General features: G+C 35.0%; 1 protein-coding gene and 1 pseudogene across 2 annotated transcripts; both read right to left on the minus strand.

The window, feature by feature from the left end:
• Nucleotides 1-8649: 8649 nt before the first annotated feature.
• LOC120275338 (salutaridine reductase-like) lies at nucleotides 8650-11359 on the minus strand. Of its 2 annotated transcripts, none has more exons than XM_039281879.1 (6): nucleotides 11268-11359; nucleotides 11111-11159; nucleotides 10776-11019; nucleotides 9672-9746; nucleotides 9398-9583; nucleotides 8650-9211 (listed from the first exon to the last, which is right to left on the minus strand). In XM_039281879.1, the coding sequence occupies exons 2-6, from the start codon at nucleotides 11131-11133 to the stop codon at nucleotides 8831-8833; spliced, it is 909 nt and encodes a 302-aa protein (XP_039137813.1). In that variant the 5' UTR covers nucleotides 11134-11159; nucleotides 11268-11359; the 3' UTR covers nucleotides 8650-8830. The 2 variants fall into 2 exon arrangements, with proteins under 2 accessions (XP_039137813.1, XP_039137812.1); XM_039281878.1 differs by having other exon boundaries at nucleotides 11111-11193; nucleotides 11268-11285.
• A 1567-nt stretch (nucleotides 11360-12926) lies between these two features.
• Nucleotides 12927-16876, minus strand: LOC120275340 (annotated as a pseudogene).
• Nucleotides 16877-19315: the final 2439 nt, after the last annotated feature.

Genomic DNA, 19315 nt, shown 5'->3' on the forward strand with positions numbered 1-19315 from the left:
GACTAGGTTATCATTACAAAGGCAAAAACCCTAGTTTTACATAATAGAGACATATATAGTAATAATCTAAAATTTCTAGAGAATAAATATATTGCACTAAAACTATCAGAAGCTAATTTCATATTTCACCCAAGAAAACTAATGACTAGCACAATAAATGAGATGCTTCAACAACATGAGACACTAAATTTTTATAGCAACTCAAATTCATGCCCTAGATAAGTTACAACCTTCCCAAACTTGAGGCATACAAAGTATAATCTAAACTAGTCAAACAAATACATAAACTGCACAGAGACTATTGGAAACCAATTTCCTGTTTGACTGAAGAAGGTATTTACTTCCAACAAAAAAAAAAGCTTCACCAACATAATAAATTATAAATCTGAGTAACATCAGACAATGATTTCAATCAATAACATTTCACATTACTGTAAATCATTTACCATGATATCAAGCTTCCCAAACCAAGCTTTCATATCCAATTGGCGAAAAACCACACCGTTGAATTGAAACTCTTTGAGCTTCTCAACAGCTTCAGTGCCCCTCTTCTCATCCTAGCAGTTAACAACAACATGACTCAAATAAGACAAGATAAACAGAACATTAAATTAAAATGATTGAGAATTGTTAGTAGTTAGTACCCCTTTGAGGTTGCAGTTTCCTCCACATATGTGATTCTGGTGAATGCACTTCTCTAAAACATTGGTGTGCTTGAACAGAATTTAGTCTTTTTTGTGACTGAATTCTATGCAGAGACAAGTAGTCAACAATAAATACTGATCCATAGACTAAATCAAGAGCAAGAAAAAATCTTGGGAATTTTTAAACTCAACTTGAAAAATAATATTGAGACTATGGATAAAAATGTACTGAAAGTCCCTGCATTAAGTTTTTTTTCTCCATCTATGAATTTTCAAACTTTGATATCTTTTGCAAGGTACTGGAAAGTCAAAACTTCACAAGTTCATATGAAAGCCAAACATATATCCCAAAAATATTTTTCTCCTTCTGCTTACATGATTATTATACATTTCAACCTTGGAAAATAACAGATATGGTCATCAATCTTTGTTCACTTCCAAGATTTTGTTGGGAATTCGGATTCCCACTGAAGATCGAGAGAGAAAAATAAAGTAGAAAACAATCACAAGAAAGACAAGATTTACGTGGTTCGGCAAGATTGCCTACGTCCACGGCCGCACTAGGGTTTTATTTCAATATCTGAAGCACACATACATCTTACAAGAGACTGCCTATATAGAAGAAATCTGAGGTATATCTGGATTAGAGCTTTGAGGCATATCTGGATTAGAACTCTGAGGCATATCTGGAAGAGGGTAAATCATATATGGATCCTAACCCTATATGGATCCTAAACTTATCCAGATCCTAAACCTATCTGGATACAAATCCTATCTGGGTACAATTTTACAAGATTATCAAACTATAATCCTAACCATATACAAATTACCCTTGTATCCAACTGCGGGGCATTCTCCCCGCACCTCCAACCTAAACTGATGCTCTCCCGCACTTTCTGGGGTGTCACACAATCAGGCTCCACATACCCAACAATCTCCCACTTGGAGACTGATCTTTTAATATAAGCGGCTCTCTTATAGCCCTCATCTCTGTAGCTTAGATGATTCTCCTAGTGCGGTGCCTCCTCTTCGTCAAGTAACTTGGAGGCCAACTGAGGCCATGTATAGCCTAAGTTTCTGGATGGTTACACTCTTTGTCAACATGTCTGTTGGATTCTCTGCACTAAGTATCTTCTTCAGTACTAGTGTCTCATCCTCAATTAATCACTAAAAGCCCTTCACCACAAATCTGGCCTTATACCTTTTCTTGTCATCATGAACTTCCTTGACACGGTACACCCATTTGTTCTGTGAGGCTTTTTTTTCTCTTCTGGGAGCTTAGTCAACACCCAAGTCTGATTCGTCTCTAGGGAGTTCATCTCCTCTTTCATGGCTAACTCCCACTTGACAGAATCTTCCACTTGCATAGTTTCTGTATAGTACTCTGGCTCGCCACCATTGTCTATTCTCATATTCTTTCGAGCAGAATCATCAATAAAGGTAACATAGTAGCGTGAGCCTCCAAGAGAAATTACTAGAACTGGCCCCCATACATCACTGTGCACCAACTGTAGCATTTTTGCCTTTGATACTCTTGCAGACTTTGACAAACTGACTCTTTTATGCTTCCCATAAATACAGTCTTCACAAAGACCTACATTAATCGTCTTCAAATCTGGCAGCTTTCCACTTGATGCTAACTGTTTCATCCCTTTCTCACTCATGTCCCCAACTCTTCGATGCCTAACTTTGAATCAACTGAAGAATCCGCAACTGATATTGTATCTCTGCTCTTTGAAGTCATGTATAATGTTCCCATCTTCTTGCCCTGTACCACAATCCTTGCAGCCTTGGTTACTTTCCACGATCTTCCTCCAAACACGATAGTGTATCCGGCATTGTCAATTTGACTCATGGAAATCAAGTTTCTTTTCAGGCCTGGGACATACCTGACTTCTTGTAGCTTCCACTGTGTTCCATTGGCAGTCATTATGTGAACTTCACCCTTTCCCGCAATCTCCAAAGGTTCATTATTAGCAAGATATACCTTTCCATATTTTCCTGCAACATAATTATGTAGCAATTCTCTACAGTGTGTTGAGTGAAACGACGCACCTGAGTCTAGACTCCACGACTCAATAGGACTGTCAACACAGCAAACAAGAGCATCCTCAACATCTTTGCTGGCTGAATTTGCAAAATCGTCATCTTCTGATTGATTCTTCTTATTCTTTTTTGGTGCCTTGCACTGACTACTGAAGTGACCCTTCTTATCGGAATTCCAGCAGACAATATCTTTGTGATCCTTTTTCTAACCCTTCTGTCGACTCCTTCCTCTGCTTTGTATGCTCAAAGCTAATCCCGACGATTCTCCTGATTCTTTTCTGTGAATATCCTCGCTCAGAATCAAATCTCGGATATCCTCCATCTTTAATTTTGCACTTCCTGACGAACTACTCACTGCAGTTACTGTCGTTGACCAACTCTCAGGTAGGGACGATAGCAAAATTAGTGCCTTTACCTCATCCTCAAACGTGATCTCCACAAAACTCAATTGAGTCGGAATCACATTGAACTCATTAATGTGATCTGTAATAGATTCACCTTCTACCATCTTCAAGTTAAACAGACGACGCATCAAATACACCTTGTTCGAGGCAGATGGTTTCTTGTACATATTTGATAACGCCTTCATTAGATCCGCGGTTGTCTTCTCTTTGACGATGTTGAAAGCCACGTTCCTCGTCAATGTCAAACGAACCACTCCAAGCTCCTGGCGATCAAGCAGATCCCAGACCGCCTGCTCCATCCTCTCTGGCTTCTTCCCTGATAGCGGTTCATGCAGCTTCCTCTGGTAGAGATAGTCCTCTATCTGCATCTTACAGAATCCGAAGTCCCTGCCATCGAATTTCTCAATTCGAACCTTTCCTTCTTCCATCATTGCTCCCACTCTTATTCTCAAACCTAGGCTCTGGTACCAGTTGTTGGGAATTCGAATTCCCACTGAAGATCGAGAGAGAAAAATAAAGTAGAAAACAATCACAAGAAAGACAAGATTTACGTGGTTCGGCAAGATTGCCTACGTCCACGGCCGCACTAGGGTTTTATTTCAATATCTGAAGCACACATACATCTTACAAGGGACTGCCTATATATAGAAGAAATCTGAGGTATATCTGGATTAGAGCTTTGAGGCATATCTGGATTAGAACTCTGAGGCATATCTGGAAGAGGGTAAATCATATATGGATCCTAACCCTATCTGGATCCTAAACTTATCTAGATCCTAAACCTATCTGGATACAAATCCTATCTGGGTACAATTTTACAAGATTATCAAACTATAATCCTAACCATATACAAATTACCCTTGTATCCAACTGCGGGGCGTTCTCCCCGCACCTCCAACCTAAACTGATGCTCTCCCGCACCTCCTGAGGTGTCACACAATCAGGCTCTACATACCCAACAGATTTGTGGTAGGCCTTCAACAATCAATGATCCGTATAGAACTCCAAGCCATTAAAGGTTAACCCTGACAAAAATTGCTATAACAACTTTTTTTTTTTAGACCTTAAGTTGAAACATTTACTGAAGTGCACACCTATTATTCTAGAACCACTTTAACATTTTAAAATTCATAACAGAATCATCGTTTGCATCATCGAATCTGATTGCAGATAGTCTCCTTTTACAAAACATTATTAAATTCACATAATAATTTTTCCTGATTGCACAAATTGCAAAACTATAAGCATTTGTGAGCATTAAACCTGATATAACAAAGCAAACACATCCTGAAATGCTTCTCTGGTTGGGTACGTATGGCTCTTCCTGCAGTTAGTGTAGGTGACCAGCGCAAAAAGCTGTAAAAGGACAAGCGCTAGCAGATTTCCTTGCCGCACATCCGTTCCGGATTCTAATCTGAATGATGATCTCCCGGATGAAACAAAGATAACCAGGCTACATTTTCATGTGTTCTAGCTCAATTCAGCTGTCTAAACAAATTCAGGAAGAAAACAACACATCTCACTCAGAAATCTTCTGCATATTCATGCACATGCCCACATTGAACACTACAGTATTAAGCCATCTTATTAAACAAGTAGAAGTTAACAATACAATGAAAAGAGAGTTACATTAGCATAGCAATTCATTCATAAGTTGATACTGATGTAAGATCATAGTAAAATCCCGAAGGGCCGCCATCAGGAAGCAAGGCCAACATCACTGGACCTTTTGCACCTTCTTCAGCAGACAAGGTCCCAGTATTAAAATTTATTTCAGTTTTCACAAAACCAGGATGTACACAGTTGATGCAGAATTTGGGATACTTCTTCGCAAGAATCCTCGTAAGTGCATTCAAAGCTACTTTTGAGATTATGTATGCAGATATACTTGTTGGCCAGCCATTTTCTTTCAAGTTCTTTGCTTTGAAATCACTTAAAAAGTGTCGCAACAATTCATCCAATTTCTCTTCACTCAAGCCATCTGCATCTCCGAATTCTCTTCTGATGCTCTCACCAGGGATACACTGAAAGATATAATGAATCAAAAGGAGCTCAAACTGAACTATGCATTAACTGGAACATCAAAAACAACTAAATCAAACGTTCTTCTTATCATCTTCACGAAAATCTCATTTGCTTCATTCATTGCATAGAACATCATCTTTTCTTTTCCTCAATCAGTTTCCAATTCCATAAAGCGAAAACATGAGAAGTAAGAAACATTGGAAAAGTATTAAAATATGAAAACTAGTATAAACAAAAAAGAATGGAACATTTTGTTTCACCTGAAGCTTTCCACCAAGAGAAGAAACATTAACAATTCTTGGCGAGAGTGATAATTGAAGAAGTGGCATAAGAGCATCTATTACTTTCTTGGCGCCATAATAGTTAATGTTCAAACATTCCTCGGCCTTCTCAAATTCCTCTACTGATGCAGCCAATAACTTATTGAAACCCAAGGTGCCACCTTGCTACAAGGTTTGTAAGTAAATTGGACATCAGTTCTGATGCCTTGCAAGGTTCAGTAACAACTTAATGATTGAAAATCACAATCCCAAATCCACGGCTGGTAAAAGTAAATGATGCTTACCTCAATGCTTTCTTTTGTTGATGAATCTAGAGAATGAAGATCTACAGAAATTCCACTAACTGCAGCATTGTTAACCTGCACAGGGATAGGTAATAAAAAAAGACTACCTTCAGTTCCAAATAGCGAAAGAAGCAAATAAAGGCAGAATGAACTATGTGTTTGTTGCTCTATATTGAAAAGAAAAACAAAAAAAAGATCTAAAAAATATTTCAACCTGCAACTGAAGTGATACAAAATGAAAAGGATGAACACTAGATGTTGCATAAATGGAACTCATACTTCTAAAAAATCACTAGCTGGCATCAAGCACTCATTTCTTCATTTCCCCATCAAGGCATCAATCCATTACTTGCATATAAAAGAGATAACGAGAAACAAATCTACAACTCAATCAAATGCAATATTGAATAATTCGATAGCATATGATTTCATCTATTTCAGTTCTAGAAGATAAACACAAAAGAAACAGAGATATAACACCATTAATTGTGTACAGTTCCTCAATAATAATAAATAACTCTTTGCCAAAAATAAATACATTATATGTTTGCTGAAATTTTCAAGAAAATCAGACTTACACATCAAATGATGAGTTCAGACACAAGCAAAAGTAATGCAAAACACGAAGAACTAGATTGGAAATGAACTAGAATATCTTCACAAGAGGCTATCCATCCGACAGAACAGGTTTACAAGAGGCAAAAGGTACTGATAAGTGGAGGAATTAGATTGGATATGAACAAAATGATCATCACAAGGATCAAAATCCTAATTATGCATACAACTAGAAATATACGAAGTAATAATGTAACATGAGAAACAGATATATATATATATATATATATATAGTTCCTTCCTGTTTTTTTACTGAAGAAAGAACTCACCAACATAATAAATGATAAAATTGAGCAGCATCAGTGAATGAATTTCAATAACATTCATGCCCTAAAAAAAATCGTGATTTAGATCAATTACCAAGATATCAAGCTTCCCAAATTGTGTTTTGATGAAATCAGCCAAAGTGGAAATGCTAGCAGTGTCAGACACATCCAACTGATGAAAAACCACATCAGAGAAGCCAGAATCTTTGAGCTTCTCAACAGCTTCAGTGCCTCTCTTCACATCCCTAGCAGTCAACAACACCATGATTCCATTGCTAGCAAGCTGCTTCACAATCTCCAACCCAATCCCTTTGTTTGCACCAGTCACTACAGCAATCCTTCAAACACAAAAAGGAATCACACAAGACAAGATTTACATGCTTTTTATTCTTCATCAAAATATTAAAAATTATTGAGAAATATCAGTACCTTTTTGATGCTTCCTCGTCCATGTTTGTGGTTCTGATGGATATTCTTTGTCTGAAACAAAAAAAGATAAAGCTTGAGAATCTTGAGATGACATTTATCTGAATAGAAATTATCTTGGAATATGTGGTTGGGATTTGTACGTTGTTTTTGTTTTAATTGAAGTGGTTAAAAAAAAAAAAATCTTGGAATATACTTTTAAAGATAAAACTGCTTAAAACTTAAAAGTCTTTAAGAAAGTATATCCTTAAAGATCCTAATAAATTCCAAATGAATTCTCATTAAAAATAAAACACAATGCTCTTTATTTGTTGCTCAATATTGAAGGGAAAATGGTAAACAAATACTGTAACATTACTTGGATAAGGAATGGGCTGACCCAGGGTCGAATCCTTGCGCTAGCAGATCATATAATCATCGTGTATATCATTTGTAAATATTATATAAATACTATACTATATCATTTGCTTTATTCACCGTTTATGAGTCTCGTATGTGAGATGTCATTTCCTCTCGTAATTATGACGAAGGGATTTACTTAACTTTGGTTTTGGTTTCTGAAATATATTTTGGACGTGCATATAATAGGAATCTAATTACCCCATTTGACATCTCGTCAAGTTAATAAATCTCTAGGGGGTCGTTAAGCCATCTGGTGCACCTCCATACCTATCTGTCCCTTGATACCCCTTTGTGAGGCGGCGCTTGTCGTCTTTGTCAAAAAAATAAATGGTAAATAAAATTGAAATTTTATTTATAATATTATTAAACATAACACATAAACCCATCAAACAAATCAAAATATCTAACATATTCCCATGAAGATTCGATATTACACGACATCGTTTCTTTCAGCTCTAGAAGTTAAACTAATAAAACTTTGGGAGTCAACAAACAAAATATGATTATTATTATTATTTTTATTTTTATTTTATTTTTTTATTTTTTTTATTTTTTTGCCAGAAACGCATACACCATCCACTTGCCTATCATTAAAAGAAAATCAAGTATATGAAACAAAGCAACAATCAAAAGAAAAGTCCAACAAGACGAAAAGAATATGAAAATGACAATAATTGACTAAACATAAAGGCCAAAAATCTTAACCAATCATGTCAAAGTTTGGTATAATCACCAAAATAGTCCATATACTTTTCTCTTTTTTTTTTGTCCCTCTACTCAGAAATACTCTCGACTAATCCCGTTACTTTTGAAAATATACCCACTTAGTTAGAAATGCTCCCAACTAGTAACTCTATTTATAAAAATGTGCCATAATTGGGTAATTTTTAAAAATAGAGGAATTAGTTGGGAGCATTTCTAATTAAATGGGTATATTTTCAAAAATAGAGGGACTAGTTAGAAGTATTTTCAAGTAAAAAGCCAAAAGAGAGAGAAAAGTTAAAGGAACAATTAAAGTACTATACCGTCAAAGTTTTGTCAACCCAAACAAAATTGGGTTACAAACACAAGCAAAAGCTGTTGTTTTGTGATACCAAACCAATATTCTAACAGTTCTCTAACAAGTTAGATTTCATAGTAGTATTATTGTTTGTATCATCCAATCTGATATAATATACACAGCTCATTCTAGCTCACTTCAACTGTCAAAATAAATTCAGGAATGAAGCAAGTAAAGTCTCTCAAAACCCTTTGCATAACAGAAAAGGCAATGTATTCAAATAACCAAACTATATTACAATAGATACTCCATGTAATCATTTTTAACTAATAATAACACCAAATATAAAGTCTGTTAATGTAGTAAGATTCAAATTATATTTTGATCTTAACATAGACTGATATATGAAATTTTTCTACTGACATTCATGTAACAGTTTATTCATAAGTTGATACTGATGTTTGATCGTAATAAAACCCCGAAGGGCTGCCATCAGGAAGCAAAGCCAACATCACCGGACCTTTTGCGCCTTCCTCAACGGTTTTGGTCCCAGTATTAAAATTTATTTCGGTTTTCACATAACCAGGATGTACACAGTTGATGCAGAATTTGGGATACTTCTTTGCGAGAATCCTCGTGAGTGCATTCAAAGCTACTTTTGAGATTATGTATGCAGATAATCTTGTTGGCCAGCCATTTTGTTCCAAGTTCTTTGCTTTGAAATCACTTAAAAAGTGTCGCAACAATTCATCTAATTTCTCTTCACTCAAGCCATCTGCATCTCCGAATTCTCTTCTGATGCTCTCACCAGGAATATACTGAAAGATATAATGAATCCAAAGGCGGTCAATGTTTTTATCAGATATGCGAGGATGTCACCTAATGTATCTACATTATACTAAACAAATAAAACAAAGTTTTATGTTCTCTATTCACAATAGTTTTATTAGTAAAATAAATGATGAAAATTAGTAAAACAAAAAAGGGGACATTTTTTTGTTCACCTGAAGTTTTCCGGCAGAAGATGAAACATTCACAATTCTGGGCGAATGTGATAATTGAAGAAATGGCATGAGAGCATCTATTACTTTCTTGGTACCATAATAGTTAATGTTCAAACATTCCTCCGTTTTCTCATAATCCTCCACAGCTGCATCTAATAACTTAAAGAAAGCCGGCCCCTCACCTTTCTATAATATTAGTAAGTTAATTGGTCCTCAGTTCTGATTGAAAATCACAATCGCATATTCACATCTGGTAAAAGTGATTGATACTTACCTCAATGATTTCTTTTGTTGATGAATCTAAATCCTGAAGGTCTACAAAGATTCCAAGGACTGCAGCATTGTTAACCTTCACAAGTATATGTATTCAAAAAAGAATACTTTCAGTTCCAAACAATGAAAGAAGCAAATAAGTGCAGAAAGAACTCTCACAAATTTGATCTAAAAAATGTTTCAATCTGCAACTTAAGTGATACGTAACCGAAAGGATGAACACTGGATGTTTCATTAATGTAACTCATACTTCCAAAAATGCACCAGATGGCATCAAGCGCAAATTTCTTCATTTCCCGATCAACACATCAGTTCAGCACTTATGTATGTGAGAGATAACAGGAAACAGATTTACAACTCAATCAAATTCTATATTATGTGATTTGATGGCATATGGTTTCATCCCATTCAGCTCCAGAAGTTAAACACAAAAACAAACAGTGACAAAATACTGTTAATTATATATGGTTCTTTGATAATAATAATAAAGTACTCTATGGCAAAAATACATTTACCATAAGTTTTTTTTTATCTTTTTGAGAAAATCAAACATACACATCAAAAGATGAGTTACATACACAAAGGTGCTGAAAGTGAGAAGAAAAAGATTGGAAATAAATTAGGTGATCATCAAAAGGGGCAAATTCCTAATTGTACATATTTATACTAAGTACAATCTACATGGTAAACAAATACGTATGTTTCCTCCCTTTTTTTTTTTGAAGTTCTCACCAGCACAATATAGTATAAAACCAAGCAAAATCAATTAATAAATTTCAATAACAACTCATGTTCTAGAGCTAGAATTGGATTCAAATAGGCAAAAGTTACTGAAAAGGGGGTGAATGCGGCAAAAAGTACTGAAAAGAGTAAGAATTGAATTGGATATGAACAAAATTATCATCACAAGGGGCAAACCCCTAATTATACATGTTACTAGAGAGATAAAAAGTAATGATGTAGCATGAAAAACAGATACATATGGTTCCTGTATTTTTTTACTGAAGAAAGAACTCACAAACATAATAAATGATAAAATTGAGCAGCATGAGTCAATGAATATCAATAAAATTCATGCCATAAAATTGTGATTTAGATCCATTACCAAGATATCAAGCTTCCCAAATTCAGTTTTGATGAAATCAACCAAAGAGGCGATGCTAGCACTGTCAGACACATCCAACTGATGAAAAACCACATCAGAGAAGCCAGAATCTTTGAGCTTTTCAACAGCTTCAGTGCCTCTCTTCACATCCCTTGCAGTCAACAGCACCATGATTCCATTGCTTGCAAGCTGCTTCACAATTTCCAACCCAATCCCTTTGTTTGCACCAGTCACTACAGCAATCCTTCAAACACAAAAATGAATCAAACAAGACAAGATTTAAAGGCTTTCTATTTTTTATCAGAATATTAAAAATTATTGGGAAATCTCATTACCTTTTTGATGCTTGCTCCTCCATGTTTGTGGTTCTGATAGATGCTCTGTCTGAAATCAAAGAAAGGTTTGGGATGAATTTTATCTGTATAGAAGAGATATTTAGATTTACTTTCAAAAGGAAACTACTCAAAAGTCCTTGAGAAAGTATGTACTTACTGAAAGATCCCAATGTCTATGGCACTTGGGTCACTCTTTTGCAGAGAGGATTTCTTTTTATGGCAAACTTACTGCTCAATTATAACTTAGTTTTATCGATACTTAATTTTTAAAGGTTTTATAATATTACTGAACATAGACCCATCAAACAAATCAAAATATCAAATATATCCCAATAGAGATTTGATATCATATGACTTCATCAGTTTCAGCTCCAGAAGTTAAACACAAAAAACAAGGGGATAAAACAAGCAAAAGATAATTTTTTTGCAAAAAAACATATACCATCCACTTGCCAATCATTACAAGAAAAAATCTAGCATATGAAACAAAGTACAAGTTGCAATCAAAAGCAGAGTCCAATAAGAATAAAAGATAATGAAAATGACAATAACTGGATTGAACAAAAAGGCAAAAATCTTAGTTATACACACAAAGTGAAAAATACAAATATATAAACGAGTGGTATTCATTGTTCACAATTCAGTTTGGACCGATAAGGATGAAACTTAAACTTAAAATTAACCAATCAGGTTAAAGTTTTGTCAACCCGAACAAAATTGGATTACAAACACAAGTAGAAGTTGTTGTCTGAAACTCTAACAACTTTTTAACATGTTAAATTTCACATAGTATCATGTTAATATCGTTCTATCTGACCTTTAACCTGTGAGCATCACGCATACACATACATACACAAGACCTGCTTTTCACTCTATTCGCATGCTTGATATCTTTATGGCTTCAGTATAATCATTCAGTTTGTTGCAAAACCTGGTGATTCATTTCAACCACAGGAGCCGACACATATGGCCGTCAACCTTAAATCTTTTTTTTTTTTTTTTGAAAATTGTGTCAGGCATTCAACCATTAATCATCGATGTGATTAAGAGTTAATCCCATCTTAACTAGAAGCTCCATGTGATTGACTACATAAATAAGTAAGAACCTTGTTTTTCAAATGGATAGTTCAGGTGATGCAAAACACGCTAACATTTTAAAATTCATGAACTCATAAAAACATCATCGTCTGTATCATTGAATCTCATTGCAGGTAGACTCCTAAAAACACATTAAATGCATATAATAATTTTTCTGATTCCCAAACACACAATAGCATAAGCATTAGTCAGCCTTTTCGGACAGTACACAAACCTGATATAACATGAAAAGCTCATCCTGAATAAAAGAGATGATAAAACTACATTTTTTGCTCCTAATATGACAGATTTTTCAAGTGTATTTAGCTCACTTCAACTGTATAAATAAATTCAGGAAGAAAACAACTCAAGTCTCTCAAAAATCCTCTGCATCTTCATGTGCATGTCTACATCCAATACTGAATTCTTAAGCCATGTTATTAAATATGTAAAAGTTATTACATTTAAAAAAGAGTTATAATTATTAGAAGCAAACATCAAAGAAATAACCATGGACCATGTGAAGATAGAGTCATTGATGGAGAAGCACAAAGGACCAGACTAAGGGGGAAGACAGTATGTTCAAATAACCAAACAATATCACAATATAGTTCCTCCATACTCATACAATGCACTCAGGTGCTTCATTATAAAGGTTGCTTTTTATTAAACATAGAATAATAGTAAACAATAATATCATCCAATATATCAAACATTCTAAATAATAATCTATCAAACATGGAGATCATTTTGAACTAATATTAACACCAAATATAAAGTCCATTAGTATAGTAAGATACAAATTATGCTTCAATCCTAATATAGACTCTCTTAATATAACAAATTTCAACAACATTAGCATAAAAATTTATTCAAAAGTTGATACCGATGTATGATCATAGTAAAACCCCGAAGGACTGCTGTCAGGAAGCAAAGCCAACATCACCGCTCCTTTTGCACTTTCCTCAACAGTTTTGGTTCCGGTATTAAAAGTTATATCAGTTTTCACAAAACCAGGATTTACACAGTTGATACACAATTTGGGATACTTCTTTGCGAGAATTCTCGTATGTGCATTCAAAGCTACTTTTGAGATTGTGTATGCAGATAATCTTGTTGGCCAGCCCATTTTCCTCCAAGTTCATCGCTTTGAAATCACTTAAAAACTGTTGCAACAGTTCATCCAATTTCTCTTCACTCAAGCCATCTGCATCGCCGAATTTTCTTCTGATGCTCTCACCAGGAATACGCTGAAACATGTAATGAATCCAAAGGAGGTCAATGTTTTTATTAGATATGCTAGAATGTCACCCAATGTATCTACATTACATTGAACAAAACATAGTTTATGTTCTTTATTCACAATAGTTTTATTATAAATCATACCAAAAGATCGAAGGATTAAACAAAGAAGAAAAGCCATTCAAAAAGTTAAGAAAAGATGAGTCCTCAAACTGAACCACGCATTGAACAGTGAAAAGAAAACTCGATCATAATGCTTTTCAAATCATGTTCTTAAAAATCTGATCTTCTTCATCATCAAATAGAACAGAAAAAACTGGTTTCTCCTCATCTTTTCTTTTCCTGAATCAGTTACCAAATCCATAGCGCAAAAAGAGGAGAAGAACGAAAAACTTCAAAAAATATTAAAAAAAAATAGAAACAAAAAAGATCAAAATTTTTGTTCGCATCACCTGAAGCTTTCCAACAGAAATGAAACATTCACAATTCTTGGCGAATGTGATAATTGAAGAAATGGCATGAGAGCATCTATTACTTTCTTGGTGCCATAATAGTTAATGTTCAAGCATTCCTCTGCCCTCTCATAATCCTCTACAGCTGCAGCTAAAAACTTATAGAAAGCCGGCAACCCAACTTGCTACAAGACTTGTAAGTAAATTAGTCCTCAGTTCTGATGTCTTGCAATTCAGTAAAAACTTAATGATTGAAAATCATGAAACCATATCCATGGCTAGTAATAGTAAGTGATGCTTACCTCAATGCTTTTTTTTTGTTGATGAATCTAAATCCTGAAGGTCTATAGATATTCCGTTGACTGCAGCATTGTTAACCTGAACAAGAAGCAAATGAATGCAGAAAGAACTCTCTTTATTTGTTGCTCTATTTTGAAAAGTAAAACAAAATTGATCTAAGAAATGTTTCAAACTGCAAATTAAGTGATACGCAACTGAAAAGGATAAACGCTAGATTTTTCAGTAGTGAAATTCATATTTCTTAAAAAAATTCACCAGATGGCATCAAGCACTCATCTGATTATTTCCCAATCAACACATCAGTTCAACACTTGCATATGCAAGAGATAACAGGAAACAGATATACAACTCAATCAAATTCAATGTTAAGTGATCTCATAGCATATGCTTTTGTCTCATTCAGCTCCAGAAGTTAAACACAAAATTAACAGTGGCATAATACTGTTAATTCTGTAGGGTTCTTTGATAATAACAAATAACTCCGCTTAAAATACATGGACTATAAGTTTTCTTATCTTTTCAAAAAAAATCAAACACACGCATCAAAAGATGAGTTACAAACACAGACAAAGGTGCTGAAATTGAGAACAATTAGATAGGAAATGAAATAGGTGATCATTACAAGAGACAAAATCCTAATTATACATACTACTAGAAACATACAAAGTGGCAATCTAACATGACAAACAAATACTTATATTTCCTTTCTTTTCAATAAGAAAAGTACTCACCAACATATTTTAATACAATATCAGGCAAAATAAGTATATGAATTTCAATAACGATTCCTATTCAAGACCTAGAATAGGATTTAAAAAGCCAAAATTTTGGCTAAAAGAGGATGAATGATTAGAAGCAGCAAAAGGCACAGATAATTGAGCAACATCAGTCAATGATTTTTAATAGCATTCATGCCCTAAAATTGTAATTTAGATCAATTACCAAGATATCAAGCTTCCCAAATTCAGTTTTGATGAAATCAGCCAAAGAGGCAATGCTAGCAGTGTCAGACACATCCAACTGATGGAAAAGCACATTAGAGAAGCCAGAATTTTTGAGCTTCTCAGCAGCTTCAGTGCCTCTCTTCTCATCCCTAGCAGTCAACAACACCATAATACCATTGCTTGCTGTTAGAATAAGGCTATATGGAATATAGAGAGAATGAAGAGAGGAAGAATGAGATGAAGAGAGGAAGAATGATATGAAGAGTAATATTCATGTAGTGATGTATACAAGTATATATAGACACAAGAAGTAAAAGGCTAAAATGGGCTATACAGTAATGGGCTCTTTAACACTTGCAAGCTGCTTCACAATCTCCAACCCAATCCCTTTGTTTGCACCAGTCACTACAGCAATCCTTCAAACACAAAAAGGAATCAAACAATACAAGATTTGTAGGCTTTTATTTTTATCAAAATCTTAAAAATTATTGAGAAATCTCCGTACCTTTTTTATGCTTCCAACTCCATGTTTGTGATCCTGATCCTGATGAATAATTCTGTGTCTGAAATAAAAGATCTGCTTGAGATGAATTTTATCTGTATAGAAAAGATGTTGGTGGTTGACTGTTACAATAAAAATTACTTTAAAAGTCCTTAAGAAATTATGTGTCTCAACTACATAACAAAAACAGTGTTGAAATACTATTTTTTATATATATATATATGTGTGTGTGTGTGTGTGTGTGTGTGTGTGTGTGTGTGTGTGTATAATGAAATAGAATTCTATTTTATAACAATCCCGTAAGTCCTGAGTTTATTTTACTACCACTACAATAGACAAGTGGTACTGGCATTAACTCCCATGTGGAAAGTCAAGAGTTCGACTCCCTTCTAAAGCATAGTTGAGCATTTAGGGTGTGTGCGGCCTTATCCACATTATTAAAAAAAAACTCTTGCTTATTGTTAAAATTAATTTTGTTTACATGTGTATGTTTATTATGGTGGTTATACATGTTTCTAAGATTTAATTGTGTAACTCATTGTTTTAAGTATTAATTCTAGTATGTTTTGGATAGCTAAAGGAGTAAAATGAATTCTGCATTATATAAATATATTTAAGAATTTATTAAAAATAGAGAACATGAATCATTTTGATGGGACCCTAGAATACATGGAAATATAAAGAGGGTACAATGCTAAAAGTGGTTGGTCTAACGTCTAAGTGGTAGAGACTTGGGTCACTTAAACAAGTCGATTGGTCTCGAATTAATTTACTGTCCATGGCTCTTAGAAATCTCATGTCAAAGACAAATTTATATGAATATATATAATCTAAGAGACAACAAGTTCATTTATAAGTTGATGCAGATGTAAAGTCATAGTAAAGAACTAAAGGTCCACCATCAGAAAGCAAAACTGAGATTAGGGGACCTTTTGTGGCTTCTTTTCAGACTTGAAACGCAAAAAATGTTGTTAGCCAGCCATTTTCTCCAAAGTTCTTTTCTTTGGAATTGCTTAAATTGCAAGGCGACAATTCATCCAATTTCTTTGGTCAAGTGTCTATATCGCTGAAATCTATTTTGATGCTCTCACTTGGAATAGTCTGAAAGATATATTATAATTCAGCTCAAAGAGCAACAAAAATAGACAAAGAAGAAAATGCATTAGACAATTTGAAAAAAATTGAAGTACAAAATGATTTTACAAAAGAAGCTTTGAAATATAATAGATTAAAATGAAATGCTTCTCATCGATGTCTTGAAGGTTTGTTTAAATGGGTTTTAGGGTTATTGAAGTCATTGATAGTTACTTTTCTAGAATATCCTAGTTTTATTTCTATACAAGTGATTTAAATTGTCGTATTAGTATTCACTACGTGAACAATATGTATACACTACAAAATGGTAGATGCATAGAAAACCAAAATGAATATAAGAAAAAAAAAAGCAACCATAAACATGTTGATAGATCTAGAAACTGTCAAAGGGTTCATAGCCTAGCGGCATTGGCTCCACTACAAAAGGCAAGTGTGGGACGTTCAAATATCCCGAATTCAAGTCTCGCAGTGGTAGTAACAATTCCCCAGCATGAGTTTAGGATTGTGGCTTGCGACTTGCAGCCCATACCCCGCATCGCTTGGTGAGGACTAGCACGCTAGATAATCAATTCCAAGCTCGTGTGTACGCCCCTTTAACTAACAACACATGTTGCATTTGTCCCAAATAAAAAAAATCTAGATACTCATAATAGTCTTCGAAAAATAAAAATAAAGGCTTCTATGCACTTATGAAAAAATATTACAGTTATCAACATAATATAGCATTGTTAATTGGGTAAACTACATGTTTAGTCACTAAACTATTCGTGTTTTCCTAATCTAGTCACTAAACTAAAAAAAGTTTCAATTGGGTCACTAACGTTAGCATTTTCTTCCAATCAAGTCACTCACCTCAACGCCGTTACCTTTATGATGAGCTGGCACGCCACTTTACTTAACACGTGTCGGACTTTTTCTTGGGTTGTTGACTGGCCACATCATCATCATCATACTTTTCCCTTTGCTTTCCATGGTTTCACTGAACTAAAGAGTCTTGAAGCTAAATTTCCTTCATCATTTCCTCCATTGCTTCTCTAAAACCCTAAGGAGATGTCATCCAGCTGGAGATCATGTCTTCACATAGACGGTGGCCAAAGCAGTGACACTGCAAATAAGAGATAAATCAGCCAAAGAACATCTTATGGTGGCAACATCTTCTGTGGTTCTTCGACTGGGTAAACAGCAGCAGATGTTGTGAATTCATGGGTGTCAGAGAAACAGAACTATAACTACTCAACAATACTTGCCAACCTACTGAGAGAGTGTGTAGACATTACACTCAAATGGTTTGGAGGGACTCAAATAGAATTGGTTGTGCTCATGCCAATTGTAACAATGGTGGCATCTTCATCATCTATAATCATAAACCTCCAGGGAATGTTAGTGGACGTTGACCTTATTGAAGGCTTGCATGCATGCACATGTGAATATGAAAATAATATTTCTACAAATGCTATATCTGAGATCTGATCACTTCCCATGAGAAAATGAGAATGAGAACGAGATGGGAAGGTACGCGAAGATGGAGATCTCGCCGGAGGTTGGAGAAGTGAGAACGAGGGCAAGGGCGATGGCTCTCAAGGCTGCGGTGGCGGCAACGGCGAAGAAATGGAAAACGATGGTGCGCAGTGGCTATCGTGGGGCCGGAAGTTGTCCAAATCTTGTACCTTCAGCTACGGAGCCATAGCTTGATGATGATGAGGCGGGTGGTGAGGTTGACGGTGCATTATGATCACCAGCAAGGTGGTGGTGAAGTGGACTACGTTTCAGAGAAGTGAAGGAGATCATGATGAATATGATGAGATCTCCATCGTTCTCGTTTTATTAGCCGAAGATCATGTTCTCTACTTATCTGCAATGCCATCGCTTTTGCTACCGTCTATGAGAAGCCATGATCACTAGTTGGACAACATCTTCTTAGGGTTTCAGAGAAACGATAGAGGAAAAAATAATGGAAAATTGGCCTCAAGCTCTCTGGTTCAGTAAAACCATGCATGGAAAACAAAGGGGAAGTATGATGCTATGTGGTCAGTCAAAGCGTCACTTGAAGTTCATTATTGAAGTGGAATGCCACATCAACAACCCAAGAAAAAAATCTGACACGTGTCTGGTGAGGTGGCATGCAAGCTCAGCATCAGGGTAACGGCGTTGAGGCGAGTGACTTAATTGGAAAGAAATGCTAAGGTTAGTGACCCAATTGAAATTTTTTTTAGTTTAGTGGCTAGATTAGGAAAACACGAATAGTTTAGTGACTAAACATGTAGTTTACCCTTGTTAATTTTCACACTAATAAATGTTAAATATAAAAATAAGAATGAATTATTAAATAGTACTACTTTGTGTCAAGCCAAGTAACAAGTTTGAAACATGTACTAATCTTGGTGAATGTGATAATTGACGAAGCATCACTCTCTTGGTATCGTAATACTTGATGTTCAAACACACCTCACCAAGATTAGTCACCAAAAATGGCTAGTAAAAGTAATTGATCATCAGCTTCCTACTTCTTGTGCCGATGAATCCAAATCCTCAACACCTACATCAAATCCATTAACTGTGGCATTGTTAACCTAAACAAATGTAGCTGAAAAAG

Source organism: Dioscorea cayenensis, chromosome 14, assembly GCF_009730915.1.
Source record: "Dioscorea cayenensis subsp. rotundata cultivar TDr96_F1 chromosome 14, TDr96_F1_v2_PseudoChromosome.rev07_lg8_w22 25.fasta, whole genome shotgun sequence".
Taxonomy (NCBI): Eukaryota; Viridiplantae; Streptophyta; class Magnoliopsida; order Dioscoreales; family Dioscoreaceae; genus Dioscorea; species Dioscorea cayenensis.